We start from the raw sequence: 14,904 nt of genomic DNA on the forward strand, positions 1-14,904 counted from the left end.
ATGACAAGCGTGGTTTAAGTGATGTTCTTCTGCCATCTTGTGGATTTTTGTATTATTGCAGGCACACTTCTGTAATACCCAGCTAGATACACCTGTGTATATAAACTGAGTTCACAGATTAGCTGAATGACAGGAGAATCTGTGATATTGATTTGACAGGGACAGGACCCTGCAGGTTGTAGTGATGGTGATTATGCAATAATGAATGGTCTCTTTTAGCCGTTCACTGTTTTGATAAAATAATGCAGCGGCATCACATTTTTATACAAGTGGGACTTTTGTCAAAGTACACACAGTGTGTTGTGTAGGATTTGCGAATCTGATGTGCTCTCTTGAAATAGCAGCATTTTAAGCGATTGCTGGCCTGTAGGAGGGATTTTTCTGCATCTTTTAACATCGTGTTTTTGTACACTCTAAAATCTAAATGCTTGAAGCACCCTGTGAAAGTGACTCATGTTAGCCTGTGGTGACACATATCGACCCACGCTCCAAGATAAGAGCACTCCTCTGGAACTGTCAATCTCCAACAGCGGTCTATTTATGGCAGCAGCGATGTTAGAGAAAGTAACCACGCTTCAATGTAGTGTGAACATGAAGACCGTGTTACAGCACGGACTGAGTTTTGTTTTTCTAAGCTTGGCAAGCATCTGATGTTTTTGTTAAGTCCTTTTTTTGTGGTTTCCTGTTCTTCTTGTATTAATACACTACACTTTAAAATTGTCAGCGTTTTCTTGAAATGTGGGTTCTTGTAAACAAATGTAAACATAATTATGAGATAATTATTTATCCATCCATATTTTTTATCCCCTTATCAGGGGGCTGGGTCACAGAAGCCCAGACCTCCCTAAGGCGTTCCTAGGCCATCCGATAGATCTAATTTAAGCAAATGTTATACATATTTAACAAATCCATTGTAAATGATAAGGTGTGCTAAAAGTGTACACACAGAAAAAGACATTCAGAAGATGTGCGCATTGATTATTTCTATGAAATTGTTAAATTTGAATGTCTGAGAGGTGTAACAAGATTTATATCCCCTTTTGTTTTGGTGTGACGTTTTCAGACATACATGGCTTTGATCTTGATTCATGCCGAATTTTCCCTTGATCCTATGCTGTTGATATGGCGTCCAAATACACGTCTTGTCTAAATCCTGTTTGAATTAGAGCTGTCGTCTTTGGAGAAAGCGGGACGTGAGTGATTGAAAGATTTTTCAACTGTAATTAAGCTTACGTGGATTATCACAGCTACTTTAAACTTAGCTGTGATACCGGCCCGACCTTTGTTCGGGAGACACCGTTCCCTCGATTGTTACTCGTTGCTTACTTCATCCTCTTCATCGCCCCTTTGCAGAGGCGACGGTGCTGAGTTACGACGGCAGCATGTACCTGAAGATCATCATGCCGGTCACCATGCACACGGAGGCCGAAGACGTGGCGCTGCGCTTCATGTCTCAGCGAGCGTACGGCCTGCTCATGGCCACCACCTCCAAGGAGTCAGCGGACACCCTGCGACTGGAGCTGGACGGAGGCCGCGTCAAGCTCACCGTTAACCTCGGTAGGCCCCCGTGAGTCATTGTGGATGTCCCCGCTAACCTTTCCCTTGCCTCCTTCCCTGTCTCCTCACACTCACTTTGTATTTCAGCATTGTATGTCTTTGTACTCAGAATAATGGTTTGACATTTTGAGTTTCACAGCATGATTTTTTTTTTTATAACATTGTCAGGTAGTTGGCTGGGGAAAAGTTTCTGAACACGTCCCTCTGTTACATCAGTAGGTTCTGGCCGTTACCTAATGTTTTTAACTGCCAACAGTGCTAAAGAGCTATTTATGTGAGAAAACTGAGGAACAAAGAGAAACTTATCCCTTACCAACTGCTAACTGTGAGAAAATGAGACAAAGTCAAAATGTAAAACTAGCTCCAGGACGCAGTCATTGCAGCCTCTGTAGGGAGACACCCTGCAGTAACTTCTCTTCAATATGCTTCGACCCCTGCCCCCACTTCCTCTGCATTCATCCCCTTCTTCTTGTACTCTGTGAAGCCCCATGGCTCCTCATCCTGGTAAAAAAGCTCCATCTCTAACAATATCACTGCCTTGACCCTGAGCCCTTGAAGGTTGCTCTTAAAGCTTCAGGGTGGGCTTGCCTCTGTCTTGCGCTTCCTAATGGTTCTTGCGTTATACCGGAGCTCTACCAAAGCTTCCCTGGTGCTGCGAGTAGGCAGGAGTCTTTTTCATAGGCCCATGTGCTGAAAGGGAGGTTTGAGGATGTGAAGCAGCCTGAGTGTTAATAGGAGAAGCTCCGTGATTTTGTAAGCTAGATGGAATCTTAGGAAGGGGATATGAATCCCCTCTAATAATGCTTCCTATTGACTTATTAAAATTTCATTGCAATGAATACCATTGCTCTGGGGAAGATGGTATGACCTTCCAGCTCTAGATACTTTAAATCTGTCCTGACCCTTTGAAGGACCACACTGTCAGCAGTGAACCAGGAGGAGCATGACAGAGGTGCACTCTGGAATATTAGAGTTTAAGCCACCTTAGAGACATGAATGGGGACAGTGGGATAAATGAAGGAGGCCATTCCCCTCTCTTTCCTCTTTCTATCTTCTTTCTCCTTCACACTCTCACTTTTTTCCATCAGTCATAAAACCCCTCCTGGCCAGGACACAAAAGATGGAACTTTTCATCCCTTCAATGGCCTGTATGTCTGCGGCCCTCGGATCAAACAGTCAGAGACCAGCTCACAGCTGTAGCTGTCGGGGCATACACAGCTGAACTTAATGTACCTAGGGCCACATCTTAACCTCTCAGCTATGCCCCCACACTTAAAGCTAATCCTCAAGAGAATTTCTATACCAGCCCCTTTTCCTTCCTTTCTTACCGGCTTTTAAATGAAACTCAGCTTAGCTATGCTAATGATTTCCACTGCTCTTTTGCAAGAAAATTAATTAACAACTAAAGTGAAACAAGTCAGAAGGGAATCCTTCTGATCTGTTAAGGCCTTAATCCTTGTTAAGATAATTAAAATCCTGGTAATTAATCACTAGGAACTGCTATAATTGGGCAGATGTAGTCCTAATGATATCTTTAATGATAGAGAGTGACGGTAACATGTTCAGCCTGCGATGTGTAGGCCAGATGACGGCTGGCATGTTTTACCTAATGCCATAAATATTGTATTTATTGATTCTCGAATGAGTAATTCATGATTAGACCTCCTCTACAAAATGCTTTACACTGTTTACAATCATGAATGTCGCTTTTGTCCTGAATTAAATGTATTCGGAAAACATCAGTCGATGCTCGTGGCCCCTAAAAGCATTTTAATATCATTGTGTTTGTATGACCTCCAAATCTCTACAGAGTGATCCTGGTTCCTGGCTGTTTGTGTCCACTATTCTGTAGCGGTTGACAGCTCGAGACCACAACCCAGCCACTCTGCCACATGCACACGTAGATCATAACATATCAGCGTGTGACAGGTAGAGTGTACTAGTTCCTGTCAAAGAAATCCCTAGCTCCATTTAGAGTCGAGTCAAAGGTCCGTTTACGCTGAAGAGTCACATTGAGTTTCTTGGGCATTTACGGACACTTTGCATGATTTTAACTGAGCTTTTCTGTGCTTTAAGCCACAAGATCATATTTTTAAACCTTTTAAAATGATGAAACACTTTTTACGGCATTTTCCTCGCACCACTTGTAGCAAGTAGCACAAAATATATACAGGCCTATTTCAGTTTCTGTGCACAAGGCATGAGGTGGCTGGGATGTGCAGATCACCTTTTCGTGTCAGTTACTGTCGGGTTTGTCGAACCCAAAGTGCTGTAGAAGGCAAGTGAATCTCAAATTACCAGGAAAGGCAGCTGACGTTACAGTTGCGTGGTGCGACGTCTGCTGTAATGACGGTATTGCAGCGTTTATGTCCACAGTGTGAGGAGAATGGATCAGTTAGATAGTACTCAAACCATTTTTTTCAAACCGCGTGATTATAACCAGCACATTTAGACCATTTCTAAACAGTTTTCTAAAGGATGTTTTTTTTATTATTATTATTATGAGGAAAAAAAATCACAATAAGCAGTGGAAGAGATAAAAAGGCCATTAAGAGATTGTGCTTAATAGGAACCAAGTGAGTCCAAGCACAGAATTTACTTTAGTTTTCCTTATAATCACAAAGTAGTCTTATTAGGTATTCAGTGTCAGCAGTAGACCACTTTGTATAGTTTATTTTCATATTTGTAATACATAGATCTTATTTTGCAAGTCTGCCTTCTACTGTGCTTTGGGAGGATTGGGTGGAGCAAGGCGAAGGAAGGTTGATGGGATTGATGAAGGGAAAGGGTGATCCTGACTCAGAGCCTGTCCCCGGATGGTGGCCCCAGAGCAAAGTTTGGTTGTCTGCAGAATGTACCTTGAAGGATGTAAAAATGTCTTTTTTTTCTCTTTTATCCAATCTCTTCTTTCTATCCTTTTTCCTCCTTTTCTTTTTATTTGATCTCACCATTTCGCTCTCTCTCCCGCCAGATTGTATCAGGATAGACTGTAGCCTCAGTAAGTGGTTCTATCCATTTTTCTGACTAAAATGTATCTGTCTTTTTCATCCTGACTCTGTGCCGTGGCGCTTTCTGCTCTCTTCTGTCCACATGATTTGTTTCCCTCCGCTCATTACCCGTGTCTCTGCTCCCATATTTTCTTAGTTTTGAAAACACAACTTTTAATTTTTTCCCATCATTCAGCTTTTTTCTCCCGCCTCTATTGTATGTCTGTCCCTTTTTTTTAAATTACCTGATCTGTGTTTTTCTTATTTCCTTTTGTCACTTTAATTTCCCCTTTTCTCACATAGATTTAATTAATGTTTCACTTGCGTAATTATTAGAATTTTCCATCCCACAACCTTTCTCATTTGTCTACTCTCAGCTATGAAATTATTTCATTGCCTTCCTCCTGCTTATTCCCCATTCTAGTCATTTTCCTGTCAACCTTTTCCACAAACACATTCAGAAAAGGGCAGCTTGACACTCCCCTGTTGGATGTCCCTATTTTCTATTATGCGACGCTGAGTTTGGGCTCCACATGGCTGCACACACAGGTGTTGCTTGTTTTCTTTGTGGGGGGGGGAACTGTAGTTTTGTCCCCCCCCCCTTCAAAGCTAATTGCTTATCCACTGAGAGATGGCACCACCTGGTGTGTGCTTGTTTTCCGAGCAAGCTAATGTTTTTCTGCCTCATGCTGACAAAATGATAGCAAACTGTTATTTCTATCACGGTCACTGACAATTGAACAACTAGCCCACAGGTAAGTGCTGCCAGCAGTGGTGACAAAGTAGAGAAAACCTCTTGTTTGCCAATGATTGCATGTGTGTGGGTGTGTTTCTCAGTTTCGATGAAGTATTTGTGAAGGGGGAAAGGTTGGGGCATGACTTTGATCTGTGTCTAACAACAACAGCTGAGAAGGTACCAATTAATAAATCACTTCTGTTTTCTTTTGTGTATGTTTAGAGAATTGGGCATTAATTAATTTTCTACTTCGTTATTGCAGCCAGATTAATCACATTTGTCGTTACACTATGTCACTCACATCACTGCACCTAAAAGCTATTCATACAAAACTACAATGCAAAAACCTCATGAGCTTCCATCGGGTTTCGAAGTGGCCTTAGTGTATGTCGAATTATGTCCCTAAATATGTGGAAGAGACACCAGAAGAGGAAACATTTCAATTATGCTTAAAAGAGCACAATACCCTGGATTAACCACTAGATGTCAGACTAACACAAGGGTTTAGCTCGATTAAAGACTGACATACGCTTTGTTCCAACATAGCGTTCAAACATTTCACTGTGAACCTGTTTAAAACTAAACAACTTCCGTACTGAAAGCTGTGGCATCAGAGGTTCTGTATGCTTTATTGTTAAAGCTCAAAAGAAGCTGTTGAGTTTAAATATTGATTTTCTTACGCATTCTTTCTACTTAAGCAGTAATTTGTTGCAGACTTGGAATTCAGTGGTTTTGCAGGGAATATTTTATTTAACCTTTCTTTGTTTCTTTGCATGACTGATCTTGTCTGGTAATTTCCTTTTTTATGGGTAGGACTTCTCTCGGTCACACAACAGTGTGTGAGAGTTTCAAGTATATACAGTAAGTGTAACTGGATGAGAGCGAGGGACTGTGTGTGTGTGTGTGTGTGTGTGTGTGTGTGTGTGTGTGTGTGTGTGTGTGTGTGTGTGTGTGTGTGTGTGTGAGAGAGAGAGAGAGAGAGAGAGAGAGAGAAAGAGAGAGAGAGAGAGAGAGGAAGAGAAAAAGCAGTGAGGGAACAAATCAGGCAGAACTACAGACAACAATTTATTCAGTACCATGACATCTCCTGGTCGATATCGCCTCCCGAGTCCTACAAAAGCTTAAGCCTTGAATTTTAGTAAGAAAGTCAGGATTACCGAAGTGTCTGCTGGTTGGTCCACAAAGAAAGTAGCCAGCAGAACAAAGATTTTGCAGGCTGAGCATTCATTTTACATTGTAACCATAACGAAGATTCATGTATCCTCTCCTGGACACTCTGGGCAGGCCATCCGTCATGGGGCTAACACATACAGTAGAGACAGACAACCATTCACAGCCATATTATAGTCGCTAATTATTCTATCCCCATTCGTCTCTTTGGAATGTGGGATGAAGAGTATCTGGGAGAACCTGCACAGACACAGAGAGAACATGGAAAATCTACAAAGAAAGGCCTTGATTCCCACTCAGGACCTTCTTACTGTGACACTGAAACAGGGCTAACCACCACACCACCATGCAGTTAATTATGACATTAAGATATATATTCACAAGTATTTGGTAGTACCCACAAATAATGCATTTAATGGACTGCACTGTTATTGACCCGCTTTTATGTCTGGACTTTGGGCTGCCTAGTTTTGAAAGATCGGCTTTGTGTTTTATTGCAGCGTAGCTCAGTTGACTTAATGTGTCTAGATATGATACAGAGCATAGCTGTAGCCCTCAGCTCTGTCCAGGTCAGGGTGTCAAGCTGATGATATCGGTTTGGAGGGTGGCCTTTCAGCCTCCAGCAGCACCTTCTCTTAGCGAGAGATGAGATGCGATTTGGCATGACATATGGCCAGCATGTGGGGTGTGAGAACTCCGTCTGCTAATGCCATAGCCTTTGCCCCATCCATCTGAAAGTGCTCACTTCAGCATAGACTGAAACGCCCAGTGTGTAGGAGACATTACAAATAACTGTTCATTAGGCAGGACTGAAAAATACAGGGTGTAGAAATCATCACAAGACTAAATGGACCTTTTAGGCTTTGTAACAAATTCATTCACTAGTTATGCACATTTGTCATTTTCCAAAAGAACATTTCAAAATAATCAAAAAGCAGCTTTAGAAGAGTTAGCAATGAAATATTGGTCAGAATGGAGAGTTGGTTAAAAAGCTGCAGTTTTATCTTAATATGCACACTTTATCCTCTCGAACATAACATTTATTTTAATGGGAAACACTTCCCCAATTCACTGCTAGCGTACTGTCGCCATACTGATATGGTAGTGAGGTCAGTGTATGTACAAGTAATTTCTCAGACTTGAGAGTTCAGCCTACATGCTGTCGTGAACACTGTTTTTTGTTTTTTTCTCTTAGATCTGTATGCTGTGAAGTAGATCTTCCTTAATGTTGTAATCTCAGCAGCCAATCAGGAGACAGCTGGCTTAAAGGGCTTTAAAGGGTGAATAACTAAAATGGCTCATGGTTGAACTGAGGTGCCGCACCAAGGCTCAATATGAGATAAAGAATGATCTCTTTTGACTGTAGCGTGCAAAGCCACTCTAGCAGAATCCAAGAATAGTAATATGGAGCTGGAAATAAGCTTAATAAGTCCACTCTCATGTGAAACCTTTTCTTTTATCACTTGTGTCTTGGGGAAACATAACATTTGCCATCTGTTAACACAGCCTAAGCTCAACTTATTTTTATAAGCAACCCCCCCTTAAAAAAAAAAAGTCATTTTCAAGGTAATACTTAACTAAAATGGACCTTGTATGGTTTTAACCTTGGACATTACATTTTCTTTTGCATTCTTTCTGCCATGACACACCTTTATGTAATGTTTTCCTTATAAAGAAGCATGAGACACATGCGCAGTTGATGAATCCAATAGTAATTCTATGTGCTCGCTTATTTTTGTGCAGCATGCAGGAAGATTTCACCACTATTTTCTGATAGTGGTAGCAGTATTTTAACTCCTTACTGATCAGCTGCACATGCAGTATCCAGGTTATATTACCAGCGTGACCTGATTTCTCCAAATGTCCTGGTTTCTCAGTTGAATGTACTCATGTTGACTTTGGTTTTTATCTGTTTGAACTCACTTGGAGCAGAATATATATGCAGAATATAATATGAAAGAATGCAAGAGGAGCTATATAATGTTATCAGCACTGTAAATTACAATCGACACAAAGTCGTAAGTTTTTGTACGACTACTATTCAGTACCATTGCTTAGTATGCTATTTATTATGTCCACACTCTCTTTATAACATCCACACAATTAAATACTTCTAATGAAACACTGGAATAAAGTGAGTGATTGTACAATATATCCAATAAGAAACTGGATGTGATCCACAATGGAGGAATGAAAGAATAATTCCTCCCTCCACACACACCTGAATTAAAACACATTCTGTGCTTCATCAGTGTTATGTGCAGCCTTGGCTACTGAATTAAATAGCAAAGTTGAAGAGACCTGCAACCATTTTTCCTGCAGATACAATGTATATATACAGTGGGGCAAAAAAATATTTAGTCAGCCACCGATTGTGCAAGTTCCCCCACCTAAAATGATGACAGAGGTCAGTAATTTGCACCAGAGGTACACTTCAACTGTGAGAGACAGAATGTGAAAATAAATCCATGAATCCACATGGTAGGATTTGTAAAGAATTTATTCGTAAATCAGGGTGAAAAATAAGTATTTGGTCAATAACAAAAATACAACTCAATACTTTGTAACATAACCTTTGTTGGCAATAACAGAGGTCAAACGTTTACTATAGGTCTTTACCAGGTTTGCACACACAGTAGCTGGTATTTTGGCCCATTCCTCCATGCAGATCTTCTCGGGAGCAGTGATGTTTTGGGGCTGTCGCCGAGCAACACGGACTTTCAACTCCCGCCACAGATTTTCTATGGGGTTGAGGTCTGGAGACTGGCTAGGCCACTCCAGGACTTTCAAATGCTTCTTACGGAGCCACTCCTTTGTTGCCCGGGCGGTGTGTTTTGGATCATTGTCATGTTGGAAGACCCAGCCTCGTTTCATCTTCAAAGTTCTCACTGATGGAAGGAGGTTTTGGCTCAAAATCTCACGATACATGGCCCCATTCATTCTGTCCTTAACACGGATCAGTCGTCCTGTCCCCTTGGCAGAAAAACAGCCCCATAGCATGATGTTTCCACCCCCATGCTTCACAGTAGGTATGGTGTTCTTGGGATGCAACTCAGTATTCTTCTTCCTCCAAACACGACGAGTTGAGTTTCTACCAAAAAGTTCTACTTTGGTTTCATCTGACCACATGACATTCTCCCAATCCTCTGCTGTATCATCCATGTGCTCTCTGGCAAACTTCAGACGGGCCTGGACATGCACTTGGCTTCAGCAGCGGAACACGTCTGGCACTGCGGGATTTGATTCCCTGCCGTTGTAGTGTGTTACTGATGGTGACCTTTGTTACTTTGGTCCCAGCTCTCTGAAGGTCATTCACCAGGTGTGGTTCTGGGATCTTTGCTCACCGTTCTCATGATCATTTTGACCCCACGGGATGAGATCTTGCGTGGAGCCCCAGATCGAGGGAGATTATCAGTGGTCTTGTATGTCTTCCATTTTCTGATGATTGCTCCCACAGTTGATTTTTTCACACCAAGCTGCTTGCCTATTGTAGATTCACTCTTCCCAGTCTGGTGCAGGTCTACAATACTTTTCCTGGTGTCCTTCGAAAGCTCTTTGGTCTTGGCCATGGCGGCGTTTGGAGTCTGACTGTTTGAGGCTGTGGACAGGTGTCTTTTATACAGATGATGAGTTCAAACAGGTGCCATTCATACAGGTAACGAGTGGGGGACAGAAAAGCTTCTTACAGAAGACGTTACAGGTCTGTGAGAGCCAGAGATTTTCCTTGTTTGAGGTGACCAAATACTTATTTTCCACCCTAATTTACGAATAAATTCTTTACAAATCCTACCATGTGAATTCATGGATTTTTTTTTCACATTCTGTCTCTCACAGTTGAAGTGTACGTCTGGTGCAAATTACTGACCTCTGTCATCATTTTAGGTGGGGGAACTTGCACAATCGGTGGCTGACTAAATACTTTTTTGCCCCACTGTATATAACTTGATCCGCTCAAGAGTTGGCAGTTCATCTTGTAATCAGAAAGTTGCCAGTTTGAGCCCCGGCTTGGACAGTCTTGGTCGTTGTGTCCTTGGGCAAGACACTTCACCTACTGCCTACTGGTGTTGGCCAGAGGGGCCGATGGCACGATAAGGCAGCCTCGCTTCTGTCAGTCTGCCCCAGGGCAGCTGTGGCCTCCACCAGTGTGTGAATGTGAGAGTGAATGACTAGTGGAATTGTAAAGTGCTTTGAGGGTCTCAAAAAGTGCTATATAAATGCAATTCATTATATTCATATATATATATATATATATATATATATATATATATATATATATATATATATATATATATATATATATATATATATATATATATATATATATTCAGGTGTCATGACAACTGAAAATCTGAATAGGTAGTTTGTTCAGTCTAAATTGTAGCAAATTGGGTTCTTATCTACCTCCCCTGCTTGGTCTCACTTGCCTCCGAGCAGATGGCTTTCTCTTATTTTCTCAGTGAATCACAAATATTGAATTTGAATGAGTTTCCAATCGCTCACTTAAATCATGAGTCACCATGTCTTGTCTGAGCCAAGTAGATGTCAAAGATGGAGTTGCAGTAGGCACTAAAAGTTGCCGTCAGCATTCGCAACATCCTACAGTTTGGAAAGTTGGAGCATGTATCAGAGAGAGACTGAATAAATTTTGTTTTGGAAATGCTTGGATTGGGATTTGATTTTTAAAGGCAATTTAATGCTCCAATGGAGGATGGCTCTTTTTTCTTTTATTTAATGTTCATTGTATCTTCCAAAACTCCAGGCCAAGTGTGATGCAATGAGCCAATGAGAGAAGGTTTATTAACATAATGCCTCTGGTGCACCCTCAGGGATTGGTGCATAATTTAATATAAGCAGACTTGTGTTAAAATCAGTCATCTCGCTCAGTAAAGGACAACTGAAATGAATCTTGCATTTTTCCAGTAGTTAACACATTTGAATAAAATTAGCAGTCGTCACTGTGGAATTGGTGAAAATGCTGAACACCAGCAAAAAAACAAATGCATTAAATATATGCAGCCCTCCTAGCATTTGCGTAGGAAAAAAAAAGTGTGGTGTCACACACAAAACAGCCTGTTAAAAACTACACATAAATATCTCTGTGCAACTCTGTTTCATTTTAAAATATTTTCTCACATTTAGCTCTTTGCTTGTTTTAATGGAAACAAACCAAATGCCTCTTTAAATGTTAAACAGGCATGACTTAATAAAGAAGTTCTTTGAAGCCTTTATAAACATCAAAGGAATAAGCAATCAGAACATTTTCTAACTGAAACTGCAATGGAATGTACTAATGTGTTTGTGTGGAAACATGGCAGCATAATAAATTGTATGTGTACGCAGCTGTCTGCTAATTTACATCGGGCTATATGGTAACCTGTGTAATTATATATAGTGCTAAGGCCAGTAGCTATGAATGATTGCAAATGCCAATGATACATAACAAGATAACATAAGGCAATGCTGAAGTTTATACTTGGAAGGTGAAGAACCAGAGTTGCTGCAGTTTAAACTGAGTGAATGTGGAAGATTTAAAAAGATTCTCGCTGTGCTTTTTCTTATTTACCTCCTCCTTTTCCCTTCTCTAGCTGCTTCCTCTGAATTTAAGAACCTTGTGGCAAAGTTCTCATTGGTCTCATGTCACAAGTCTACACTCTCTACACCAAATCTAACCTCTCAAAAAATTCAGATTTGCAACTTGAGAAAACAGAGAGAGACAGATTCAGTGTCTAGCTTTCCGTGTTGAAAACAGTGTGTTTAGGAATACCGTTTTTGCCCTCCTGGTCCACTGAAGAGCTTGTGGAGGTTGTTGGAAAGGAATGTGGGAAGCTTGACTTGCTCATTGACATCTTAAACCTCAGCAGTGTGTGTATTGGATCCTTTTGGTTTCAGGGGATTCATCTTGGCAGCCAAGCGGTTAAGCCATCTTTAGCACTAACAAGTTGTTCTCCACACATATCCAGTCCCACTGCTGTCCGTCACTGATGTCTCACTGTTGTGTTGGAGTTTTGGAGTCTGGACTACGACATACCTTCTCATTCAGTTTTATTGTTTTGCTGAACAAAGTAAGAAAAGTATGTTTTAGTGTTGTTTTAAGGGGATTGGGACTTTTACATATGAACAAAAGTAGCAGCAATTTCACAGGTAAGGAGAGAATGATTGGCCTCCCCATAAAAATTTCCCATTTCCCAAGTGCTCTTTAAACAGAGCAAGGAATTTTTAAGACATCTTTTTCCAAATGTCTTTGCTTAATTTGGATTTATATCTTATTTTACTTTGCACACAGAAACAAAATCATTTCAGATTTGTAGGTCTTCTGGTATGGACCTTAAGTTCACCCCAAAGTTTTTTCAGTGGAACTCAAGTTAAATGTTTATGCAGGCCAGTCTTTAACATTCAATTTTGGTCTTCTGGAGGTACTTCTTCGCCAAACGTGGCCTGTGTTTTAGCTTGTTGCTGTGTTGGAAGACAAATCAATCATGCAAACCAAGTTTTGCTGCTGACTACTTGAAATTTTCTTTTAAAATCTTCATACATCCTTGTTTCTTCATGATTCCTTCCACGTTGATGAGATTCCCAGTTCCAGATGCCTAAGCATTATAAGATAATGCTCCCACCACCATGCCTCACTGTGGATATCACTGTGGTGTTCTTTGGGTTGTATGCTTCTCCCTTCTTTCTCCAAACATAAGCAGCCTCTCTGTGGCTAAAAAGCTCTAGTTTCATCTCATAAGAGCAAATGATGTGTTTCCAGTATGCAAAAGCTTTATCCAGGTTGTCCTTGGCATGCTTCAGTCTGCGAGCATCTAGAAATTGATTTAGTCAAGTCGGGAATTGTACTCTCAAAGATTCTTTCACTGGTGTCTTGGCAGTGGTGTGGGGGCTTTAGAAACAACTTTCCCTTATTTTCTTTCCAGAGTCTTTAAAATCTTTCACTTCCTACCTCTGCCAGGTCCAACTGCGTAGTTCTCCTGGAATTTCTTAATAATAATTATCACTCCAGTTCATGACACTTAGAAATTCTGCAAATTTTGCGTATTCATCTCCTGTTTTGTGATAAGTTTCAATTTTTTTGGCGCGATGCTTTCTCAAGTGAAAGTTGAAATGAACTTGATTTTACATCTTTGAGCATTAAAACATTAAAGCACATCATTGCACAGCAGTAGTTTGTGCTGTGGCTCACAAAAAAAGTTCAGTTTTTCAGAGGGTTAACAATATTGACCCTAGTAGTTTTTGCTTTATTCTGAAATAATTCTTTGGTGTGCAAATAGAAATTATTTATTATTTCTATTTGAAAACTAGTATGTTTAGAAATCCAATGTTGAGAATCCCCTGCTCTGTTCAAAATGCACTTTAAAAAAGCACAAAAGTTTGACAAAAACTTTAAATTCCATAGTGCTTATAATAATTTTGTTCCTATCTGTATATTTAAAAAAAAAAAATAAAGTATGCAATACTGCAGTTCTCATAAATTTTTAGTGCTTCTGTATAAAAGATAGCTGGTAATCATATGTCGGGATTAGTGATAAGTAATGAAGTAAAAAAATACTTTTCATATCCACATAGGAGTTTCATTTCATTTCAGAATTATGGTAACAGGAAAACAAAAGCAGCTTTCACAACTGATGGGATCCTGCAAATGAAATGGGCCATCGACATTGGCCAATGATTGTGTTAGAATATTTGTTTAAAAAAAATGCATTTTATCAAACCATAGGCATTGCTGAACCACTGAAAAATGTGTGCGCAGGCCTACAGATAACAGTGTTCTTGACTTTGCCACACACAGTATGTGATATTACTGACGGATAGTGCTCCATAAACTGCCACACCTCCCCCAGGATCTTTGTCTTGAGCTGTCTTGTGGCTCCCTCAGTGGCATCACAGTAGTCCAGGTGGTCATTGTGCCTCCTTTCAGCGCTATGAGGCTTTAGTGACAGCCTACATGTTGACTCATTGCGGAGATTCTAATGAGAGAACTGGCACCAACCTGGAGCTGTCGAGACCCATGCTGTCTTACAGGACTGATGGTTGTCCCGTGGGATCAGACCCTCTTACTCCAGCATGTTGGGAAATGCGGTTCAAATCATAAATCAGCATCCCCTACGGGACCTGTGGGGAAGAGAGATGTAAAGAGAGGGAGTTAAAAAAAAATGAGAAGATGACAGGCACTGATAAGAAGCATGCAAAGGAGGGTGAGGATGAAAAGGCAAAGCAAAGAGGCAGGGCGCAGATGGCAGTACGAAAGGGAAGATGGGAGTTGCCTGTCTTTGATGCTCCAGCAGGAGCTCTAAAATTCTAGAGAGGATGGAGAAAAATGTATGATTCATTTCCTGCTTTTTGAAATCAATCAGGTGTCCTCTCAACATCTTCCTGACTCAAACACGTATTCTTGTCCATCTGCAATTCTAGAAACTATCAAGAGAAGCTATTTCATCATTCTAAAGCACCACACCT

General features: G+C 40.7%; 1 protein-coding gene across 8 annotated transcripts in view; it reads left to right on the plus strand.

Moving 5' to 3' along the window:
• nrxn2b (neurexin 2b) overlaps positions 1–14,904 on the plus strand; it is a 700,882-nt gene that overhangs the window by 350,062 nt on the left and 335,916 nt on the right. For 7 of the 8 annotated variants that reach the window (XM_026160309.1, XM_026160315.1, XM_026160297.1 and 4 more), the window contains 2 exons: positions 1,354–1,557; positions 4,529–4,555. In XM_026160309.1, coding sequence (XP_026016094.1) covers positions 1,354–1,557; positions 4,529–4,555 — 231 coding nt within the window. The remainder of the gene's footprint in view (positions 1–1,353; positions 1,558–4,528; positions 4,556–14,904) is intronic. The other variant, XM_026160299.1, reaches the window with a different exon arrangement.

This window comes from Astatotilapia calliptera, chromosome 3 (genome assembly GCF_900246225.1).
Source record: "Astatotilapia calliptera chromosome 3, fAstCal1.2, whole genome shotgun sequence".
Classification (NCBI taxonomy): Eukaryota; Metazoa; Chordata; class Actinopteri; order Cichliformes; family Cichlidae; genus Astatotilapia; species Astatotilapia calliptera.